The 24229-nt window shown below is 37.3% G+C and overlaps 1 protein-coding gene across 1 annotated transcript in view; it reads left to right on the top strand.

The window, feature by feature from the left end:
• The window catches only part of SUCLG2 (succinate-CoA ligase GDP-forming subunit beta), a 107180-nt gene that overhangs the window by 9176 nt on the left and 73775 nt on the right, over positions 1-24229 (top strand). The window contains exon 2 of the mRNA XM_036391243.2: positions 11031-11172. Within this exon, the coding sequence (XP_036247136.1) occupies positions 11031-11172 (142 nt within the window). The remainder of the gene's footprint in view (positions 1-11030; positions 11173-24229) is intronic.

Raw genomic sequence — 24229 nt, 5'->3', positions numbered from 1 at the left:
TTAAATCTGCAATGAGTGAAGGACTTGCTTCAAGTTCATTCTTGTGTCTGCTTCCTTGCATGAGAAGTAAACAGAGGGATAAATCAGAAAGCTGAGTTTGTACATATATAGGCACACTGGAAGATATAAAGGCACATTGGAAGAGGGTTGTGTGATTTCATTTGTGTTTTCTGGAGCTAATGACTGACTGAGCTCTGCAGTGGAAGAACATCACACCACACTCACTGTGGTTCAGGAGAGGGCAGAGGTAAAGCCTGGGATAATCAGTTTGCAATCAGACTGAACCTAGAAGGACAAGGAGGGGCACAAGATCAAATCAAAAGAGCATAGTAGGGCAGGCATTCAGAAACCCTTGAGGTAGAAAAGTTTCTTGCAGTAGAAAGCAGGAACATTGAGGAAAACTAGTAAGGGAGTCAATACATTTTGTTAAGAATGCAGTCAGGATCTTCAGTCCCACTTCCACCCTGAGTACATTTGTTCTTACAATTTCATCTGCAATACTGTGAAACACACAAGAAATAACTGAGATGTTTATAAAACTTTGTGGTTTTCATGTGCATATTGCTATGGTTTTGTTTAAAGGGAAAGGTTCATGAATAGACACTCTTCTGTTTTCTTAATCCAGTTAATATGGTTTGGTAATCTAAATTTTGGAATTGTGAAAGAGATGGGTGCTGTCTTCTGAAATCCTCTTCTGTTCTGTGATATTTGGTAAAACACAGCAAAATTTTTGCTGTTAGAGCTATGGTGGAAAAATTTAATGTGCTTTAATGAAAGAGAGAAATAAAGCAAAGAAAGCCTCCCCAGCATCCAGCCACTTCGACACACTCCTGATGTTCCTCATTTCCAGATGAGGGATTCTACCACTGAGAGAGGAAAGAAAGCACTGGGTCAAAAATAAAGAGGGATGTTGAAGTATCATTGTATGTTTCCTAATAAATATTGATTAATATGTCATTGTAGTTTAATATATCTTTTAGTGGAAGGGAATGTTGTTTTAAAGATGGAAGAAGTAAATCCTCATGAATATTTCATATACTTATTAATGAATTAATTTTGAAGCAGTAGGTAGCGAATTAAATGTATAAACCCCCCCAGTAATGATGGCATTTTAATTTTAATGTGGAAAACCTTTACTAGAGCCACATATTTTTAGATTCAATTACCTTGGAAAGTTGGCAGTTCAGCTAGCGAGTGAGTTTTGGGAAGGTTCTCCCACTTCAGTGAGCAAATCGGGGGAGAGTGAGGGAGTTTGATTCATGACTTGACTTTGGGGTCAAATCCAGTAGGCTTATTTCTTTAGCTAAATCATTCACTTTCCCAGGTTAATTTTAACATTCTGGGTAGGCTGTTCAGGTTGAGGCTGAAACTGTTCTTTTTATAATTGGTTTCTGCAGGATCTTGCTACTTTGAACTGTCTTGTATTACACAAAAATGTCAGACCTTCCTACTCTGCCTAAAAGTGTTCCCTGCTGCAGTCCCTTGTGTCTAACTTTGTATTTTCTTCTTAAAAAGCAGAAATGTGGCTTATATGGCTATCTTATGTAGAGGATATTTTATGTTTATTTGATAGAAATTTCTGTTTGTTTCTGTGGTATTATTGAAATAAAACTCCTTTGGTAAAACTGAAATTTGAAGGGGAACTTAATATTGTTTCTCATTTAAATTGTGTATGAATAAATGATTACAAATTGACAGATATGGCTCTTTCTTGAGTGAAAAACCAATTTCTATTTCCTTCTTAATTTAGGAACTTAAAATTATTAAGAGAGAAAAACAGAAAATAGATGCAGTCCCAACTCAAGCAAAATGAACTATGAATTGAAAATTTAATCAGTGCTTTTGTTTCCAGGGCTGTGTTGCATTGCACTAAATGCAGATGAACCAGCTTTTCCTTAGGATTTATTGGTAACAGAGGTACTGCAGGTGGTTGTGTGGAAAATGCAAAGTTCTCCCTGTTGGAGGACCTAAACACCTACTGCTACTGATGCCGTGTTGGGACTACCTAAAACCAGACAAAATTAAGATAATAAAAAGCTGGTTTGTTTTTATTGAAGGGCCTTCAGGTACATTTCAGGCAGATGAAGCCTCTCCAGGGACCACACCCAAATATGGATGATGGGTCGTGGTTTTAACTTGGGCCTTTTTCAGAGGGCTCACCCAGAGGATTCACTTGCTACCAGGCTTTTATTATTCCATTAAACAGTGTACAATATTTTCTGCATTAATTTGTTTTGAAATAATTCAGCCATACTTTATAATGCCTTATGGAACTCATCAATATTGCCTGCATATCTGTCTAATGAGAGCTCAGTAAATTAGCATATTCATTAAACAAACAAGTTATTGTTCTGTTAGTAATTGGTGACTGCCTGTTTTTCAACAGATGAGTGATGTCAACTGGCATCAATTGGTTTAGTGTGCTTTGTTACCTACAGGTAGGTAATCTGTGCTTGATAATCCTTGCTTTATTAGGTTTTATTAAAATAATCAGTGCTGCCTGGTGATGGGAGAAAAGTAGTTTCTCTTAACTAAAAAGGATTAGATCCCTAAATATACCTTGTTTAGCTTTTCAGTTTAAATAGATTGCTTCCCTAAAATTGACATTTACTAGTTTAACAAAGCTCTTCTCTTTGTTTCTTTCATGTTTGTCACCATTTTTTTTTCTGCTATGATGCACTCTGATTCCTCTCTCTGGTTTGCAGCAGCTCCTCTTAAAAAGAATCTTGCAATGTGTGACAAGAGAAATTGGCTTGTCCTTGAACTGTGGGAAAGTATTGAGGGCAAGATTTAACTAAGCACTTGTTTTGATTGCCTCGACTAGAAGTAAGTGGTGACACAAACACCTAATGCAGTAATAAAAACAATCCTGTGATTGTTTCAAACCACATTTCTGAAGTTCTTCTGGAGTGTTGCTGTTCTGGACAGTGAATTGCAGTGAATGTGAGTGATTGCTCTGGAAGGAGAAATGCTCTTGAGCAGGGAGGGAGTTTGATGCTGTCTTCCCAGGCTTGGTTTGCAGCAGGCAATGAGTCTCATTTTCAGGAATGAGAGCTTCTGAGCAGAGGTGGTGGCTTGTTCCACTCCTCTGAAGTTGATCAACTTGGAATACTTAAAATTTATGCTTTCCAAGCTCTTGGTCACCCTCTCAACTGTTTGAGCCCAATTTTTTAAACAATTTAACAACAGCAATCCTAATAATTATAGTAACTGTGAGCTCCTTTTATAAAAAAGCCCCCATTTCTTTTTTCTATATTTTGTCAGTATATGGAGAGAACCATTTAGTTATGTAACACATCTTGTTTCAGAGAGTCATAGATGTTAGGAATAGTAGCAATTATCCAACAGAGCAGGCAGTCCAGATTTACTAGACAAAAAGGTAGGGCCATACTTCATGTGTGTTTTTTATGTATTTTATTTAAAGTTAGGTTTCATAAACCTTTGTTGCTGGACAGATCTCACTTGTTCTGAAAAGTGAGTGTATAGTTTATTGGTATAAAACAGTAAATTACCCTGCAGTTTATTGATCAAAATGCATTAGCCTTTAAAAAACTGGGAAATGTGATAGGTATTTTTTTTTCGGTGTATTTTACTGCTCAGGATATTTTGTGTGCTATATTTTCAGGAATAAATACGGAATTCAAAGGCCTATAGCTGTTAACTAGAGTTTCTGTGGGGGTTTTAATCAGTTAAAATGAATTCCCATTTGTAGGAATAAGTAATAGAATGTTAAAAGGTCTTCAGCTTTACCTGTAGCTTTAAAACCAGATGCTCTTATTTAAGGCCTGATCTGCTTATGGTGCTTTGATACAGACTAAAAAATAAGCAATTCCTGACTGCTGTGAACAAAAGTATGGAAATTGATTTTGTCAGGAAAATATTCAAGGCTTCTTCCTAAACTAGTTCACAGAACCAATTTTATCCCTCATAAATATATCACAGAGGTCTAGATGGAGGCTTTGATCATAATCTCAGTATTGGATGAGGCTGCTGGACCTGCTGGTACCAAAGGGACCTTGCTGCCATATGGCATCCCAGCCAAAGCAGGCAATTTGGGATGGGCATGGAACACAGTTTGCTCTGTGGCTTTTAAACAGCATGACCTGGATGCTGGCTCCTGCTGTGGAAGATGACAATTGCTGGTTTGTGGCAGCCAGCAGGACATTAGTTGGGAAGGGCATTTTCTGTCCTGCTGTCCCTAATGTGGCCGCAGGTTTGCAGTGTTGGCCCTCTCTGAAGAGAAGGGGATATGTGCTGTGGCTCATGGGACAGCTTCAAGCCCATCAGCCTTACCTCTTTCCAGTTTATTTTCTTCTTCAAAGACTTGCTTTCCCTACAGAGCATATTTTTGCATTTTATGACTATATTTGTGGTAAACTTCTGTTTAGTTGTGGTGCCATTTTGCTACATTTTTGTTTCTTCTTGAATGAACTTACTCATTTTGTGGGCACTGCCAGCAAACTGAAATAAGTGCTTTAGTTTGTTTTCAGTGGCCTATGTGGTATATTTTAAATACATGACCTAATAAAATGTGTCTGTACCTACAGTGGTTTATATGAGGGTATTCAGTTTAGTTTATTTCTGATGGTTTCTTTTTGAGAGAAACTTCTACATCTTTGTCAATTACAGAGACTGTATGTCAATAAATATAATAAAGGTTTATGCCTCACATTGATGAATGGTCTGCTCTTTCATTACTGTCATCTTTGTGTATCTGCTTTCCTTCATATGTGCTTGGAATTGTATTACAGGGCAGAGTGCACAAATTGAATAAACTGGAATGCTGTAGAATGTGTTGGCTAAGCAAATAGATTTTTTTGGTGACAGACATTTATTTTTGATCACGTACACTAAATACATCTCCTCTTAATTTCAGATACAGACTACATCTCCTCACCTCCTCAAAAACACCATGGTTTTTCTTCCCAATTGACTTGTTTCCAATATAACCATTACAAAAAAGTCCAAGTTTATAAAACCTGATACTTATATATTTGACATATAATTTGCATTCATGCAGAGCTAATTTGTGTTGCTAGAGCTGTTTCATACTGGCACAGGATCAATGAGCACAGTTACAGCTCCTTGGCTTCTGTGGAGCAGCAGAGGGAGAAGAAAGAAGTGGGCATTTATTTGCCCAACTTTACTGCCAGGTGCTTTTAAAAGTCCATCTTTTTTTTGTGATACTAATACTGGTTTTCACTAATACTGTAAATGAAAAGGAGATGTTGGATGTTAGAGTGTGTCTTCCTTTTAACAGTGATGCAGTAAAATGCATTAAGCTATGCTAATGAAAACAGTAGAGCTGCTCAAATTATATAGGTGTGTCAAGGGATGTTCAATTATCCTAGAAACTTGCTTAGTGGTGGTTTTGTTTTCTTTAATAGTGTTGATTAACACTGGATTCTCTTCCCCAAGCTAGAATCATTTGGCATTTTACAAAAGTAGAGTCTTACCAAGAGAAAATAAGTATTATATTTAGGGCTTTTTTTAGGGAAATGATCTACACATGAGCTCTGGACTTAATAAGGTGAAATATTTGGTTGTGGATGGTTAGCCAAGGTAGTTCTACATGGAATTAGGCATGAAATGGCACTAAATTTTTAAAATTTTGATTTTTTTTTATGACCAGGAGGCTTCAGTTGTAATAGAGGGTGTAATTTGAATCTTCAGTTGTTTGTCAGACTTGACCTTTCAGTTATTCCTTTTGACAGCTTCTTCATATTCTTATTGAAGAACAGACATAAGTGATTCTTTCTATTCTGTTTATTCCATTTTAAAAAGTCAGCCTTGGATATTTCACCAGGGAGGCCAAGGAGTGAGAAAACCTCATCCTGAGCATATAGGTTCAGCTAAGAAATAGTCAGTGCCACACTCTGATGAAGTTTGGGTTCTCTGATGCTGCTCCTGTTTGGTGCTTACATGGAACATTTGTTAACATTTCTTTTCAAGCAGAGTTTTGCTGAAGTAGTTAACATGCAACTTGCAAACTTCTTGATGAATGTGTTAAGACAGTTTCTTCTGGTTTTTTGTGTGTGTGTTTTCTTTTTCCAAAAGCAAGCACTCAGTAGATACCTCCTGGGTCATCGGAAAGATGTTTTACATCTCAGTAGTTAATGCTGCACATATAACAACGATGTCTCTGTTGCAGTGTTTTCTAAATCTGTTTGGGGGTTTTTGGGGGAAGTTTGGTGTTTTGTTTTTGGTTTTTTGGGGTCTTTTTTGGGTTTTTTTTTTTGTTTATATTGAAGCAAATTTTTGCTAGAAGATGTACTTTTAGTTCCACTCTGCTTTAACTAAGTTGCTAGTTTTTCAGCCCTTGTTATTTAAATAATGCAATTTTTTATTGTCATGTGACAGCTAAAGAATTGGCAAATGGAATAGTGGAAGAATAATGCAAATCCAAATACATTATTTGTGCAGAGCCTTTAGCATTTTTTTAAAAAAAAACATAACAAAAAAAAAGTGTTAAGCAAGAGCTTGTGCAGGTTATATGAAGAATCAATTTTTTTCCTAGCAGTAGTCAATAAACCACAGATACAATTCTGCAACACCTGACCTTGTTAAGATGATCAAAAAGAAATATTTGATTTCTTGATGTGTGTGCCACTCATTTAATCATGCTGTGGGACTAAATATGGTCTCTGCTTATATAAAGAAGGAACTTTGGACAGAAAGCTTGTTCAGAACAAAATACACAATTCCCACTAATAGCAATTTTCTAAATCCTCCTCACTATATATATTTTTGGTCTACATTAGTGTGATTCTCACTGGTAACAAAAATCTTGGAGATTGAGAAGGGAAGAGAGATTAGAGGTGAAACCCAAGCAATATTTTGTGCTTTTGGAAAATGCCAAATAATTCTAGCCAGCAGGAGAAAATCTGGTTTGAAAATTGTACTTGAATAAATAATTCTGCCTTCATCTCACTTCATGTTACTGCTCAGTTGAGGCCTTTTGTTCCACTTACTTGAGTTTTGGGATTTTTGATGTTGTTGTCAGGCTCTCAGGAAATGTTATCAGTTGTAAAAGAGCTCTATTTAAGTGTACTAATCTCTTTGATAAGCACTTTCATTAGAAATTTAATCTTAAGAAATATCTTATTAGGATGAATTTAAATCCTCTTTAAAGCTTTATTATTTTAAATAGCAACATTTTATTTTCTGTGTGCTGCTAGTAATGTTTTCTTAGTTTCAAAAACTGATTTATTCTTAAACCTTATTTGTGGTTTGAAAATAAACACCTTTTGATTTACCAGGCAGATCTGAATCTCAAATAAGATCCACTCTGCATCTTCAATGTGTACATCAATACACAACACAAAGTTCCTATATGAAAGAATAACAGAAAATGCTACCAGTGGAAAATTTTCTGGTTCTATGTCTGTCATCTTATGCAGATGAAAGATGAGATGTCACACAGGGAGTCAGGGTTTACTAAAATCCACACACAATTTCCAGTCTCTTCTTCACAGGGTGGTGGGACAGGATCTACTCCTTGTACTGCAGCCCAACCTTGCAATAAAGAGAGAGATGAATCACAGATACAGCTTGAACTTGTGGAACATACTGGCTGTCAGCTGGGACAGAGCTTCATGGAAAGATCTGAGACATCTCTGGTGTTTTCTGATCTGTTTTCTGACCAATGTGTGAGGAGATAAAAATATTCAAGGAGGGATAAACAGGATTAGAAGGTGATGAGAACAATTAACAGAAATTACTAAAAGCTAGACTCTGCTTTCCTGTGCTGTAGGTTCTCTTTCAGCTGTTCTCCCCATTCCCTTTTTCACATTGAGATTATTTTTCTGATGCTGATTTACCATCTAATTCTTTAGTCTGTCTTTGCTGAGAGCTGGAACTGAACTGGCCAATCTAACAGTGCTGTTTGATGCTGCTGCAAGCAATGGAACTGCTGTAAAACAGGAAAATGAGTAAAACAAAGATGTGATGGCAGAGTTGTGTTCTGTGCCAGATTAAAGTCTCCTTCTAACAAATTTCAGGGGGAAGGGTTGGATTAAGGCTGCCCATAGAAGACTATCTATGGGAAATAGCTTTCTCTCAAACCTTGTAGGTTTTTCTCTAGAGTTTTGGGGCTGTACCTTTGTGCATTAGCATCTTACTGTCAGTCTCACATGTTGATTTATCTGTAGAATGCATAAAAGTTTATGATGCCCAAGAATTTAGGCCATTTGAAGCTGATCTGAGATTTTTGAGAATGTTTGGTATAAATGTATTTGGAGGGTAGGGATTCAAGGTTCTTGTATAAATTCAGATACAGATTTATTGCAGCCAAAGCATCTTGGGCTGGAAATTAGTTCAAAGCAGCATCTCATATTTCTGTGATTTCATGGTCACCTTTTTTTTGTCTTCACCCTAAAATGCATGTCCACAGCTGTTTTGATTTTTCAAGATAGTCTTGAAAGAGCAGTCACCTTTACAGATTCAAAGCTTGTGCTTTATTTCATCTCTTGTACCTGCTTTGGTTTTCCTGCTGTCCCCATGACATATGGTGGGTATGTCCTGCAAGTGCTTTAAAGCAAGTTTTTCATGTTCCTTACTCTTCAGAGCTTCTGGTACAGACTTCAGATACTTATTAATTATATCAAGCAGTTCATTCACAACCAGGAGTTTGTCTTTTGTGCAAAGACTTGATTGAAAGTGCTCAGTTGGCACTCAGTAAGATGGTCTCTCTTTGAATTATGTGATATAGCAGGGGAAAAAAGTCTGCTCACTAACCTGGAGTTTGTAGGCTTTGTTCTTCTGTGCCAGCAGTTGTTGAGCAGACCTTTGTCTCATCGCCCTTAGGACTGTCTCATCACCCCACAGACCCTTTTCTAAGGAATGATTCTTTTATTTTCTTTCTGTGTTCTTCAGACTGGTCCGGTTCATAATTTAGGAAAGAAATATTTCATAATATCGTAATATTAATTGTCCAACTTCTATAAGAAATGTCCCTAATGTCTGTCTGCACTTTATGCTTAAGACTTTTAGCATCTCATCAGTGGAGTATCTCTGTGGGACATTTTGAGTTATATTTTGAGTTTTAATGCTGTTGGATCCCAAAAGCACCTGTGAGGTGCTGAGAGGGTTCTTGGGAGCAGAGGTCACTGCAGTTCCCATTAAGCAACAGCCACAAAAATCTTCCCCAGAATTAATTTTTTAAAATATTTTCCTTCTTATTTATTTGATTTAGATCAGCTTAGTAATACTTATATGTGAAACTGGTTTATTTTTCTAAGTTATGAATAAAAGTTGTTTTGAAGACTTGGTCTAAATTATAAAACCAGTGACCAGAATTTTATCAGCAGTATTACTGACCTGTAGAATTTTTTATATAAACTAAAAGGATCCCTCCTGGCCCCTAGTGTTAATCCCTTTGTGGGAATGATCCTGAAGTGATAATTGTTAGAGCCTAGCAGAGAATTTATAATAGGGAAACAAATTAAATGTCAACAATTATGAAAGGGACTTTAAATTTTGACCCTACCTTTGAAGTATTGCATAACTGTAATAACATATCATCCATGAATAGCATGGAGGAATATAAATCATATGAGGTGTCTGTATGATGTGCAGAATTAGAGATAGCCATGGAGCAAACTGACAATGCCATTTTGTTCTTCTAAAATACATTAATCAGGTTATGCATAAAAGGATTTAAAATGTCATCCTGAGCTATTTGTAACTGTTTAAGTTCAGTGGGAGTCACTTTTACAGAAAACATGCAGTTCTATACTGTAGAAGATGGGTTTGTGTTTTCTTTGTGCATCAATCTTTTGTGCTGTGTTTCAAAGAGAATAGAACAGATGGAAGTTTGCTTTTGAGACAACTCAGCCTGTAAACCTTGAGTGTTGTGAGAGGGTGTGTTATTGATAGCACAGAGAGGTTTTGTTTCCAGTATAAAGTTGCATTAGATTGATAATTTTTTAATCATGCTGTTAGAGATGAAAGTATAGTAAATAATCCTCTTTGTCCAACATTTCAAATACCTAGCACTGGCTTGCATGCTGTATTCCTTACTTCAGGAGGAACCAAGAACTGATTGTTGCTGGCTGCCAGGGGGACAGCACTTTGTCTCTCCATGTGGGAAAAGCATCTTTGGCTGGCACAAAATGGAATCATACCATTGCCAGGAGCCAGCTCCACCTTTGCCATTATAACATTGCCAGGAGTCAGCTCTAGCTCCTTAATTATTGCTTTTGTGTGCTTCAATTCATCCTGTGTGGAGAATGTGTCCTTTCTTAAAACCATTCAGTAAAGATCTCTGACTTCTGTAGTGTCTGAAGGATTCCTGCCAGGACAAGCAAATGGGGTGTCTTTGTGTGTGTAAGATCTTTGTACCCATGGGGTGTGGATGTGTTTATATTCCCACAGGGGCATCTAAACTGGCATGTCGGGAACGAGGAGGGAATTATTCTCATTATTCTAATTATTATAACCAGCTGTTGTTGGCCTGGCATGGCTGATGTGGCTCTGCTGGTGTCCTGCTGCTTAGAAGCACAATGAACAAACCAGAGATAGCAGACCACTGAAAATACATGTATTAGTGTATAGTTTCTAATCCATGCCTTGTTTTTCTTCTCAGATGTGCTTCAACAAATGCATAGAATCAGTGGAAATAATTTTATAGGGAAGGATTAGGTGAAATGTTGTAGAATAAGGATATTTAACATAAACTGAATTTGTTTTAATGTAAGAGTCTGTTACTACTTTTATAGCAGAGGAAAACATTGAAACATAAATAGACTTTGGAGTTCAAGCCAAATTTGCCTTGATATTAAATGCAAGACATTTTGTCTGGCCAAGTGAGCCTTGTGTAGCTTTTAAAAAATATCTGTAGCTTTCAGAGCACTTGGGATGCACAAATGTTAAGAAAAGACACTTAGGTAAATCAATAAGTATTTTACCTTTTCTCTGGGTGTTGTTTAACTGCTGGTTTGAGATAACCATAAGGTGGAAGAGCTCAGTGGGCTGTCTCATGAACTCTTCTTAATGAGCATTATGTTATTTTCCCCTCTTGTTGTTTCTAGGCTGTTCAATTAACCCCCAGACGACGGCTCAACCTGCAGGAGTACCAAAGCAAAAAAATAATGGCAGACCATGGGGTTACAGTTCAGAGATTCTTTGTAGCTGATTCTGCAAATGATGCCCTGGAGGCTGCTCAGAGACTGAGTAAGTTGACTGATAATGGGAGAACTCTGCTTCACTGGGTAGCAATCTGGAAAATAAATTGTTTTCTAATAAGTTTAAACAGTCTTTAAATTCATGCTTACTGAAAAGCTTTGATATTTCATCCAGACTATAAATATATGCTCAATTTTATATATGAACAAGTTTTAGTGGCAGTACTTAGAACTTTATTTCACAAATGTTTTGCATGCAGCATATAACATGAATTCTTTAATTAACATTGTAATAATTGAGAATGTAATAAATTGTTGTGGAGGAAATGTGTTTTGTATACTTGATATAACTTAAGGATCTGAAATAAATGAACTTATGTAACAAGCTGTTTTCAAACAAAAATTTGCTGTATTCAAAAGCAAAGGAAGGAAAAGGTTGTGGCCTCTCTATTTTAAAAGATATTTAGATGTTTGTAAATGTGTGTTCAAATGAAGAACTAGAAAAGGTGAGTTGAGTTACCATCACAAAAGGATGTAACAGTGCCCTGAAGACAAGACCCTGCATCTGGAGCTTTATTTTGTTTCTCTGACAACATCCTCATTGTGGTGTGGTGAACAAAAGATGATAATGTGGGTCAGAAATGAATTTATGTAATAGCTTTTCTCTCAAAAATAAATTGTTAAAGTACTTTTTCAGTCTGTTCTAACTGAAATAATTTTTCTATTGTTTAAAGTTGCACAGTTTTCCTCTTTTCATTCAGAGTTTTTTAATATATCAAATATCAAAATGCCAGAGGCCAGACATTATTGTGGTCTAATTGTGTAGTAACAGGAAGGTTTTTTGGTTTGTGCTTTACATAATGCACAGGCCACTCAGTTAAATGCATTTCAGTTTTGCACACTGGAAGGTAAATTAACACAACTTACTCATATCCAAGATCTCATCAGAGCTCAAGTAGCTGAGTAGCATTAGCATAATGGCTTGTTCAATCTCTAGAACTTCATTAAGGTGATACATCTTTCAGTGATCAAAACCTTCTTATGACAATCCGTATATTTGAAAATATATCTGAAATAAAAAACTAAATGCAAGTGTTATGGGCATTTAGCAGTACAAAATGGCAAATTTGGACATAAAGCAAAGCACGTGAAATTGGAGTGTTTCCTCATGTCTGGATATCTGAGAAAATCAAGGAATGCTAACTGAAGCTGTGGCAGGTTTATCACCATTCTTACAGCACTTAAACTCTCCTCTTCGTGATTGAACTCATAAATGGATTGGCCTGTCCAATAACTACTGCTGTTCTTGATCCCTGTGACTATTTGGAGATATAAATTACTCCATTAAAGGCAGTGAACCTCCTCTGTTTTATGATGCTAGGTTTATTTTAAGTAACCTCTGTAGCTTGCTTGCTTTGCAAATCACAGAAATACCTGTCTGTTAAAAAGAAACAAACAAATAAACAGTGTTTAAATAACTAAAAGTAAAATCCATAACTAAAAAACGTTTGCTCACGCAACTTTATCAGGTAATTTTTATTTTAATTGTGTGGGCTTGCTAGCACTTCAGGAAGTAGAAGTTAGTGATACCTTTCTTCATTTGATGTAGTTGCACTCAGCCACGGTGCACTACTGAGCATGAAAGAATTGTGGTTTATGGTGTGGAATCTATTTCATGTTGGAATGACTGACACACCATTGATCCACTTAATAATTAACAACATCCTCGTTATCATTCTGGTGCTGTGCTGTCCTTGTACTTCTAACATGCACTTTGAAAACTGAGAATCAAGAACATCACTTTTGCTGCTGTGGTCATTGTTGTTCCAAGATTTTGCCAGGTTTATGTTCTTTGTGATCCCTCAGATTAATATTGGCTCTGTCACTCAGGGTTATCTGCACAATTTGCAACTGAATATGCAACCACACAAAGTAAAAAGACATGGGAAAGCAGGAAACTTCAGCCTACAGGAGGCATGAAATATTATGAAATAAAATAACCAGTGAAGGCATTTTGGGGATGTTGTTGATAGGCAGGCATTCTGCAGTAAAATATGGGGAGAGGCCAACCTCCCCTGCCAAGTCCTGCTCAAAAATCTCATGTTTCAGGTGCTCTGTGCCACATTGCAGCTATCCTTCACTTTGGCTTCTTCAAACAAGAAAAGGTGCTTGTCAGCATATTTTAAGGGTAAAGATAGGATAAAGTTCTAAAAGTCAAAGGTTCAGTATTTTTCTTGTGAAAGAAAACTCTTTCTATAGCCATCAGGAATACAAGAAATACAGAAAACAAGAATTTTCCTTTTTAATCTTAGAGCATTACATCACTCATATGGGTCTGTGTGTGTGATTAAGGGGTACAGGTAAGGGGATAGGAATTTCTGTCATGGAAGTCTGCATAAAGTCTGGAATTCACAATTTAATTTCACAATTTCACCAACTGTTTTGTGCTTGATAGAGCTGTCTTTACTGCTGCAGGGCCTGCGCTCACCAGCTTTGCTATTGTTGGATTTCCTGTTGATGCAATGGAAAGAGATGAGATGATTTTTTGCTGCTGTCTTCACTTGTCAGGAAGGTGTTAATGCATGTCTTCTTGAAAGGGTTTGCCTTTATCCAGTATCAGCAGTTTTGTTACACTTTGCTCATTTCCTCTGTTTTTCTCTATTTTTATTAATATATACGCTGAATGTTAATTTTTCTCAGATACTTTCAAAACTTACCAACTGCACAAAAGACAGTCTGCAAGGAATTTTTAATGGAACTAAAGGATTTTTTTTCCCCTTCTAAGATAAGAATGGCAGATGTAAGAAAAATTAACATGACATCACTAATATTGACTTCAAAAGAAGTTGTACACAATACAGAATTAAGCCCCAAGGAATTCATTGCCTTCTATGTGCTAAGCAATTTCCCAGTGTAACTTTTGTAGAGAAGGCAATATTTGCAGAGTGCCAAGAAATTCAGTCACAATAGTTTTCTCATTTGTGTTAAAATTCCTTGTTTTTCAAGAGAGGAAGGAAAGATGTTGTCCTGCTTTGCTGCACAGTATGGTGTTGCTTGATCTGCTTTCTGAAGAAACTTAATTTCTAAACAAGTTCTTACAATTCCAGCGCAACTATTTAATAGAAAAAAAAATAAAATACTTGGGAGCCAAGTTTTTGTCTGATGTATAAGCTCCTGTGGCTGTTTTTATATTAACTCACAAGTCTTCTGATCTAATTCTCACATAATTTAGGGCTTGTTTAGCCAGAGAAGGCATTTCCTTACTTGCTGTTTCTTTTCCTTGTACTGTAGCACCAACACCTAAGGAAATAATCCTTATATAGGCTGTGTGTGCACTGCCACTGCCTGCACTGTGCATCATTTGTGAAAGGAAAATGTGTGCACTGTGCATCATTTCAGGGCATCGTTTGCTCTGGCTCCTCAGCACAACCCCTTGAGTCTCGTGTTCTGCTCTTTGTGCTCTGCCTGATGGAGAAGTTATTAAGGGCCCATCATTTCCAGCCAGGAGGTGGGCAGAGCTGAGAGGGGCTGTGATTCTGGTGAGGGGGCTGCTGTGCACTGTCATTTGGCTCTTTGAATCAGGAGAGAGCACAGAGGTGGCTGGCACTGCTGACAGTCCTAAATCGATGCCAGGAACTTGGCATGTGTTTCTTTTTCTGAATTTTAACAAAAACAATAGAATGCTGCCTGTTGCCACTTAGAGTGTTTCATTACATTTAGGAATCAGTCAGGTGCAGTGTTCACACTCTATCACAGAGAAATGCAGTTCAATTGAGAGCAAGGTTTTTATTCACTCTTCTTAAAAAAATAATAAAACAAAATATAGCCTCTGCATGTCCTATTTCTATTGCTTATGCATGAGGGAACTCATAAAATTCAGCTTTGGACTGAAGGTGTGCTTTTTTCTATCAGGCTGGAGAGGTAAACATGTATTTTATAAGGAACAGAAAAGGTTTATTGAAGCATCTTTTCATGAGGTCATTTACCTGTCACCTATTAGTCACCATTTTTTAGAATATTGAAAGAGTTCTTGGTCATGTGAGCACCAGTCTCCTTCCTTTCTCAGTTCCTGAAGATTTTTTTCTCCCCATGGCTTTTTAATTTAAAGGGAAAGCTGCATTTTTAGATGCTGTTTTAGATCCCTTATCTGAAAATTCACTTCTCTAGTACTAGTTGTGAAAAGCACTTGAAAGCAATTTACGTTTAGCAGGGATCAAAAATTGACCTTTAGGCTGGTGGTGTCCTTTTTGTGTAGATCATGAACAATTTGTTGGTGATAATGCTGTCTGCATTTAATTTAAGCTTTTATACTGGGAAAATTAAAAACATCCTTGAACCTGATGTTTCTGAGGATATTTGAAATGTGATTTCAAGTCCTTTTTTGTTATACCAGGAAGAGCTATTCTATGAGTATCCTGTACAGAGTGCCCCCCTATATAAAATTTTATTTGAGAAACTTGGCTACTTAGCTGATCTTTTTTTACTGTCATCATGGGGTTCCTTATGTGATTTAATTTTCTCTCTGTTTCTGTCCATCAGGATAGGCAGCAGAATTGCTTCTTTCAGCATTTCTATGATTTTCTTATTTATTTCCATTCTATGCCTCACTGTGAAGTAATAATTTTTCACCTGTGCATAAAGAGTTATTTCTCCAAAACCCTCATGTACTTCGTGGTTATAACTAGTTATTTTTTAAAGCCACTCAGGTAATCCTTTTCTGCATATATTGAAAAAGTCATGTGTTGCTGCAATAGCATTCCGGGGAACTGCACAGAACTTTGCTTGCTGGTGAGCAACAGCTCTCCCACAAGTCCTCTTATTTTCTCTGACAGCTTTTATTAAAGTTCCTTAGACTTAAATTATAGCTTTCTGAAACTGTTCTTTTCAGGCAAAATAATGCTCTAAGTTATTGACTAATATGACCTTATTCTCACATGGGTAAGTATTTAGAAAACAATCTTTTAAATTTAATAGAAAACTGGTGGTGGATGAGCTGCCTTGGACCACGTTCAGTGTTACTGAACATGAGTACATGAGTATTCCTTTGTTCCACTTAATGGATTTTGCCTTGTCAGAGGAATGAAATCTAAAATTAGAGTGAATCTGCCTTTTCCAAGCCACTTCTCAATGATAGAAAATACCTGTTAATGCTCCATTATTTGCAGTCTTCATAACACATCCCTTGAATGCATCAATTCAAAGCATTGAATTTGTCAGTGGTTTTGCTCTCTTTCTGTCCCTTGCTCAGTTCCCTGTTGTTTCTCAGAGCCTTCTCCTCCCTGTGCTCATTTGCTCTTTTCTTCTCATCCTTTCTCCCACCTTATGAGTTCTGATTGGGAAAATCCTCTTCCCTTTTTTTTTCTTTTTTTTTTTTGTGCTAAACAGTCAGTTGTTACCCTATTTAGCATAGTTAGAGCACGTATTTAGCAGTTGTGTACTGCTAAAAGCCATTTTTGTGCATACTGGTTTTTTGCTTGCTGGAGTGCTTTGCTCAGACCCACATTTGCTTGGCTTGGCAATCACAGAAGGTGATTTTTCTGTGTATGATCAGAAGAGAAATACTGATTGCTAACCATGGTTTATATGATATTTAAATATTATCAAACAATATTGCAAATAATAGTTTTTTTCCTACATTTGTCCATGTTGCAATGATTTGATTTTTGGAAAAAATCCCCAAGTATCAGAGTTGTGCAAACAACTTTAATATTCTCATTTGTGTCTGAAAATGATGAAAATAATTAAGTAGAGTAAAAATTATGAAGGCAACATGTTGTTTGCTGCTGTTGCAGTAATCCTTTGTAGGAGGCTTGGTAATCAATATGTCAGTGACCCAATTTATTTACCTCATATACTGGAGGAAAAAGATCAGTCCTGGAAAATCAGAGGAGCCAGAAAAGGTGTTATAGGGTTTTGTTCACCAAATGTGCTGTGCTAGGGAGTTTGTTGGAAGGTCCTGGGGAATTTGCTGTGATACAGCTACAGAACAAACCAGGAATAAAGCACCTCTGCATTGTAGTTATTTTTATGCACATTCTTGATTTCCTCACACATTGCTTTTTGGGGCTTTAGCTTAATCTGTCTTGGAAGCTGAACTGCACAAGGCACAGTCAAGGTGGAATTAAGATTTCCTTTGAGGGTTTCACACTCAGTGAGTGTTGGTGCTACAGGACCTTTCCCCTGGACAGGAGCCCTAAAGCTGTGCTGTTTTCTCCTCTGTATTTGTGTGGGTTGGTTGGGTTTGAATCTTGTAATCCTGCCTATGCTTCCCTCCTCCCTTTGTGTCTCATGCTGAGAAACTGCTTCACAGGGGTGGCAGAGAATTGGAAAACTTTTGTGTGCAGCAGTGTTTTAGCAGTGCAACATCCTTGGTACACCCTGGGAGGGCTCTCTGCCTTTGCTTTCCTGCTTGTCTCATTCCACCAATGTTTTTCCACATAAAGCCTTGGCACCTCTGTGTTTTCTGTGGAATCCAGGCAGCTGTGGAACCACACATGCATTTGTTGGTAATGGCCAATGTATTGCATCCTGTGTACCAGAAAAAACAGGTAAAGAAACTTCCAGCTTCTCTAGCTGGGAGCTTGAGTTTTATTCTTTTCCAAAGAAACTTAATAATGGATTTTGTCAAAGCTCACCACTGGGTATTGTTTTGTTTCAAGTTAAACCTTTTTATTTCAAGTTAACTTAAAAATTGTGGGGTTTTTTTTATATTTTAGAAATGAACGTACTTTGCAAGACCCTCTGCCTCCAGAGAAATTACAGAAATAGTTATTTTGAAATGCATTGTTATGAAAAACAAATTGTTTTGTTTTTCTTATCTATTCCCTTCGTTAGAGAATTACATGCTGAGTGTGAGTCAGTAAATGCAAGCTTGAGACTGCTTACATTAGTTGGATATTTTATAACCATTCTTTGTCACCAAATGTCTTCATATTCAATAGATTTATAGTAATATGAGTAATGGCTTGGGGGCTAACAAATCAAAATCTCATTTCAGATGTTTGACACTAATGTTGAGCTGACTTATTGTTCTCTGTGTTGGATTTCTGATCAAATTACCAAAATAGCTGCTTGAAAGTAAAACACAAAGTCAAAAATATTTTAGAAATGGGGTACTGAATTCAAAACATAATGTGTGCCACAGAGTGTGGGCTTTTGGAAATTTCAGTTTTGTCAAGTACACTACTGGATTTCTGTTCAAAAAAGAAGGAGACAACAGAAGTTATAGTTCTTGATTCAGGAATTTTATCATGTGGTGAAAAATGCAAAGTTTTACAAGAAGGGTACAAGATGACTGCTGGTATTTATTCCACTCTTGTCACACCATATTTTATGGTTCTTCAAGGTAGTTTTGCAGCTGCAGAACAATAACCAGATGCGTAATTGAGAAGCAGCTGCATGAAATTTTCATTTTTTATGCATAAAATCAGAACCATTAAACACACTTTATGTATAAGGTACAAAATACTAAACAAAAATGTTTTCTCTGTAGTACTAGCAGCTGTGTAAAGGAGAGAAATCACTTATTCTATATTCTCTAGGTGCCCATCAACTTCTAAATGTTCAGGGCCTGATTACTGAAAGCAAGTTTCATTCTTCTCTTGTTTTCTTTCTTCTTTTCCTTGTTTGTTACTTGTGCTGTGTTGTGCTGCATCTTCTGTGTGATCAGTCCCAGTGGATAATCCCATGTGTAGAGCTCTCAAATACAAAATTGATGCTCATGACTGTTTTTCATTTAAACTTTTCAGTAGAAGGACTAGTAGCACAATCATGTTGAATAAAATCTAAGAAGGAATGATGGCAGTCCTAAGATAGGAGAGTTTATGATTGATATTGTCATGATTTTCCTGTAGTGTGCCCCAAGTGACACAGGGTACAGCAGGAAGATACTGTTGTTGGTTATCTACTTTTTATATATAATTTATTTGGGAAAGTTTCCCTTTTTTTTTTTTTTTAATTTGTCAATTGTTTCTATTAAATTTATTACACATTTTGTCTTTATGCACCAGGTGGTGGTTTAGGATGGGCTGGATTGACAAGTAAGGATATTAACTTGTACATTTGCTATAAAAGCACATGGCTTGGAACCAAGCCAGGAATCTCTCACAGCTGACTTTTCAACTCTTGTGAAGCTCAGAGAACATGCAGCATCCAGCCCCCATGCCATGATTCCCATCCCCTCTTTCCTCCTCAGCCTCTTCCAGTCAATGAGGTAATATTAACTGGTATTTTGCCAAGGTTAGGGTGCCTTGCAAGAGCTTGTTTTATCTTTAAAGATGGGAGTAATTTACAAGTTTAATATATCAGCAGTTGTGAAGTATGATCATAAGAGGCTGTGATTTTTTTTTTTTGGTAGATAATCTCTACCTAAAATGGTAGAGCAGTTTTTGAAGCTAAGGATGTTCTGACATTTTGTTAATCTGCTACTTCATATTTGAGAAAGTGCTGTGAATTTAAAATATGTTTATCTACATTTCTTCAAATATTTGCAGTTCAAGAAAAGTAAAATATTTCAACACATTTATGAATACAAAATGTGTCTTTGTAACCCTGCTGGATTCAGCTGGGAGATATTATCTGACTCTCTGCATCACAGTATATTTTAAATGATGCTCTAACCCTTGAGGATGTCACCACAAAAAAATATTTAGTCAGAATCATGTTCAGGGTAGTTCCAGAAGTTAGCTATGCTCTTATTTTAAGTGATTTTTGTTTTATTAAGAAAAATCCGAAGTTGACAATTTTACCTCTGTGTGGCACACTCTCCCTGGTCCTGCAGTTAAAGTCAGCTTTTGTTCTGTGCATCATTATGAAGGGGAACATTTTTCTTGCACCTCCCCTGGGCTTAGTTGGACTGCTCACCTGAGTAAGATGAATATGGCTAAACTTCAGGCTATAAATCTTAAATTTATCTATTGTTCTAAATACTTAAGAACAGCCCTGGGGGTTTTGGAGAAAGAGAAGAGAAAGGCAACCAAGAAGAGTTTGCTGTATAAACAGTTAACAATATAAAGTTATTTACATTTAACAGTTAACAATATAAAGTGCAGCAGAGGTGAACTGGGAAGGTTCACCTGTGCTGCACTGCACTTCCCTCTCCTCCTGCCAAGTCTTTGACCCCTCTATTCCTCCAGTTATTCACCTGTTTAGCAGTAGCTTTCCTGATCTTGGTGTGTTGTGCTTTGTCCCCACTGCGGGTTATTCATAGAAGTCCTGATGCCATGTCTGCATGCCCAACACCCCCTCTTGTTCTTCTTCCCACAGATAAATCTTGTACCCGGGTTTTGGGTTTAGCTCATTAGATGTTCAGTGTGCTTGATTTGCTCACTGGCCTTTCCACATCTTGCCTTCAGTATAATACAGGTTTTGCTTGGGTATTTTGGAATAAAAGTGGGACATGAGAGACTTGAGACTGATTACTGCAAATTTGACTATCTTAGGAAAAACTATTCTTATGCAATCTTCCCCCCCCCCACAATTAAATACAGGCTTATGTCTCATGCCATAAAGTAATTTGCCATTTGAATATGATGATTAATTTATACTATAAATAACTTGCTTATTTTATCTTCTGAGTCACATTCCTATTTGAAGTGCATATACAGATAGTATTTATTTAGTTGTTTTTTTGATCCTTAAGAAGCCAAACTAGGTGCTTCAAGATGTTTGTATGAAAAAGTGATTTTACAATTTTAAGATGAAAAAATTTCATGTATTTTCATATTTTATGTTGTTGCTTTACAAGATGAGACTCCTGAATTGTTGAGCTTATGCAGCTTTGTGACCATTTTCACAATTTTGATTTATGGGTTCTGATTTATGGCTGAGTTTTATGTTGAGTTTCTGATGTTTTGAGTCCTGTAAATAGGGAGAGGTCTGGACTTCCACAGACTGGAGTAAGCATTCCTTCAGAAATCTCTCTGCTGCTGAAGAAACAAAATAAACCAGTCAAATGAAATACTGGAGAGAGACTTTTAAGGGCCAAGGTTCAGTGGTAATTGAACATGAGTTGCATAGCACTGAAGATGGCTGGATGTCAGAATTTTCAGTTGTGCAGAAAGGATGCACTTAGTGCAGTTAACAGCAGGTAGGGCATGATAATTATATGTTCTTTTGTCTCTATGAATTGTTTTAGCTATTTAGAGCCTTCTTCTTTTGCATGCTATTAAGTGAGGTATACTTCAAGAGGCTTTCTGAGAGTAAACTGTGACCACAGTTTATACAAATGTGATTTATGCTCCCTTAGACACCAGTTCTGAGCTTGATTTTGAGATGAGAAGGTTGGAAGGTAAGAAATGGCAGAAGCATGAACAAAACATCATGCAAAAATGTTGCCTTTAAATAAAGGTTGCCCTATTGTGTATCTGACACTTCAATAAAATCTGGAGCTCTTTCCAGCAGCACAGAGAGGAGGAGTAATCTGCTGTAGGTTTATTTTCAGCTGTTACCTCATGTGATTTGTAAACCAGGCAGACAGGATTCCATGACTCTGCAGAAGCTGAGAAGTGGGCTTTCTGATGTGCCAAAGCAGCTTGCTGACCTTGAGCTAATGAAATATTAACCAGTTGTCAGGATGACACAGAGCATCTGTTTTTGAGGATTTGTAGGAGGGGACGTTGGCATGGTGCTTAGGTCACATCCCTGTCATTTAAATGGCAGACTGGCTGATCCCACACACTCAGCTGCCAGGGTTATAGAGCTGCTGTACAGATGTGGTCACATCTGCTGCTGACAAGTTTGACACACATTTGATCCGTGATCCTGCTTGTCTCAGGCTGAGAGGGTGCTGAAGGGCACTGTGCATGAAGGGTGTGACCATCTGAGATGTCCTCACTCACCTGTTGTGTCAGCCCCTTTATAGGTTCAGCGTGGGTTCAAGGCACTTAAATCAGCTGCACATTCTCTTTCTTTGCCAACAAACCTGGTGTTTAATTCCAATTCTGTATTTTTTACCCAGAAAAGTTCCGTTTATATGTGAGTAATTGGGAAAGCTCCCAATTCCACTCTTTGATATGATTGCTCACTCATTGTGGTGTTTAGACTGTGCAATTTCATTAAAATATCTAGAGTTCAATTTCCAAGCATAATATCTGCCTTCAAAATCCCCACAGAGCTCAACTTGCAGGAAGCCTAAATGAAACAGCTTTGCTGGTTTCCACTTCATGTTGAGATACATCCTTTCCTGCAAATGCTGATTGCCAAACCAAAAGCTCTCTCTTGCTTTTATATTCATTTTTCTAGGCTAATTTAATGTTATGAAACCTTTAAAACATGAGGTTTAATGTATATAGTTATATCTTTGCTGCTGAGCTGGTGATTGGAGCTTGAGAGACAAATGCCAAGCTGTCAGAACTGGGGGGTAGAATGTTTGTATTCCCTCAAAGGACTGGAAAGGGCTGGGGTGTGAGAAAGGCATGGAGGATTTGAATTAATCAGGACAGTGCTATCAGTAATTGAATGTATGTACTGCTCTCTGTCTTTAACTAACTGCAGAGTGCCCTGTTGAATAGTAGAATTGGGTTGCCTTATGTACCCTCCCTGCTCTTTCCAAGCTCTAAAAGCTGATCATATATCTGAAGGAGAATCACAGATTGCATTCCTTGGGTTTCAGCTTAGCAGTGGTTGGCCTCAGAGCAGCCTGTTGGGTCATAATTACACAGAATTTGCTGTGCTGTCCAGAAATCTGCTCTGAACTGCCCTCTGTGGCAAGTCAGGTTCTGAATTGATTCAGATTAAACACTTGGGCAAAGCTATGTGAACCCTTCCAAGTGCACAGGAAAAAAGAGATTAAAAAAACTGGAGGAGTGAAGGGAAGCACTGGGAAACCTGGAATTGACAGGAGCTTCTTGTGCTTCTCTGTGGGCTTTTGTGTGTCCTCGGCTTTCCTGTGAGGTTCAAGAGCAGGTCAGCAGTTGGTAAGCTCAGATTTCTTCAAGGACTTAAGGAGAATTTGTGCAAATAACTCAGGAAATTTGTGGTCCGGGAGTACCAATAATACCTGGTGTTAGGGAATGGTGGTTTCTGCCAATATCAACACATTATTCTGTAATACAAGTTGTGACAGTAATCAAAGAAATTAATTGGTAAATGCAATAATTTTGGGCTCACAGTGGGTTAAAATGTGCCCCTGGTATCTAATGTCCCTACTACTCACTGTGTACAGTAAACTCAGTGGGAAGAAAGAGCCCATTTTAAAAGAGTGAGGAAGAAGGAGCCATCAAAAATATCCTATTCCTCCCAACAAAGAACTCCAATGAAGAACAGCCCTAGACCAGAATGAAACTGCCCACAGACCCAGAGGCTCAGTGGAAGGATGAGCATAACACCAGGAAAAGAGGTAGCAATTAGGAAATAGTTGTGTAACAATTTAAACTGCTTTATTATAGAGTTTTTTCCCCTGCATATAAGCATTTATTCCTGTTCTAACAAGTAAATCTGGAATTTAAAAAAAAGCAACTACATTGTTGAGATCATGGGTATATTTGCAATATAGTCTTGACTTTCTATGTGTCTAAATATGTAAATTGTGCTTTCTCTTTGCCTGTAAACAAGGTTTTGAGTGTAACATTGCTCATGGCTTAGGTTTCTGCAGACACCTAACAAGTGTGACCTGCTTCCCTGAAGGTTCTGTGCCTCTGGAAGGTTCCTGAGATGTGTGGGCTTCTCTGCAGGAGGCCAGTATTTGGGTTTTTAAACACCTTCCCTCCTTTTTTGTTATGAATCCAAAGTCAGTACACTGAGACCATTCCCCGCTTGGAAATATTTTTTTACAAGAACAAAAAGACAGTTTCTTTTGTATATAAAGAAAGAAATAGGCTTATGTGCAGGCATGAAGGATCTTAAATAAAACATTGTCCTTTTTCTACCTTAGTTCAGCTGGGAAAATCAATTTTTGGTTCCTCAACTGCAAAGAAAGATCAAAAGGAAAAACTGACAATCCAAACAAAGGGCAAGGTGATGTGGGCTGCTTGCACTCGTGTTCCTTGGTGTGCTTCATACAGGCATTTTTCCAAGCAGAATATATTTACAGAAGAATCAAGGGTGGGTTTTTTTGTATCTCCAAATCAACAATGCTGTGACTAAAAGTGACCTGAATATAAAAGTAA

This window comes from Molothrus ater, chromosome 11 (assembly GCF_012460135.2).
Source record: "Molothrus ater isolate BHLD 08-10-18 breed brown headed cowbird chromosome 11, BPBGC_Mater_1.1, whole genome shotgun sequence".
Taxonomy (NCBI): domain Eukaryota; kingdom Metazoa; phylum Chordata; class Aves; order Passeriformes; family Icteridae; genus Molothrus; species Molothrus ater.
The sequence above is the reverse complement of the archived record's forward strand: the minus strand, read 5'-3'. Positions and strand labels throughout refer to the sequence as shown.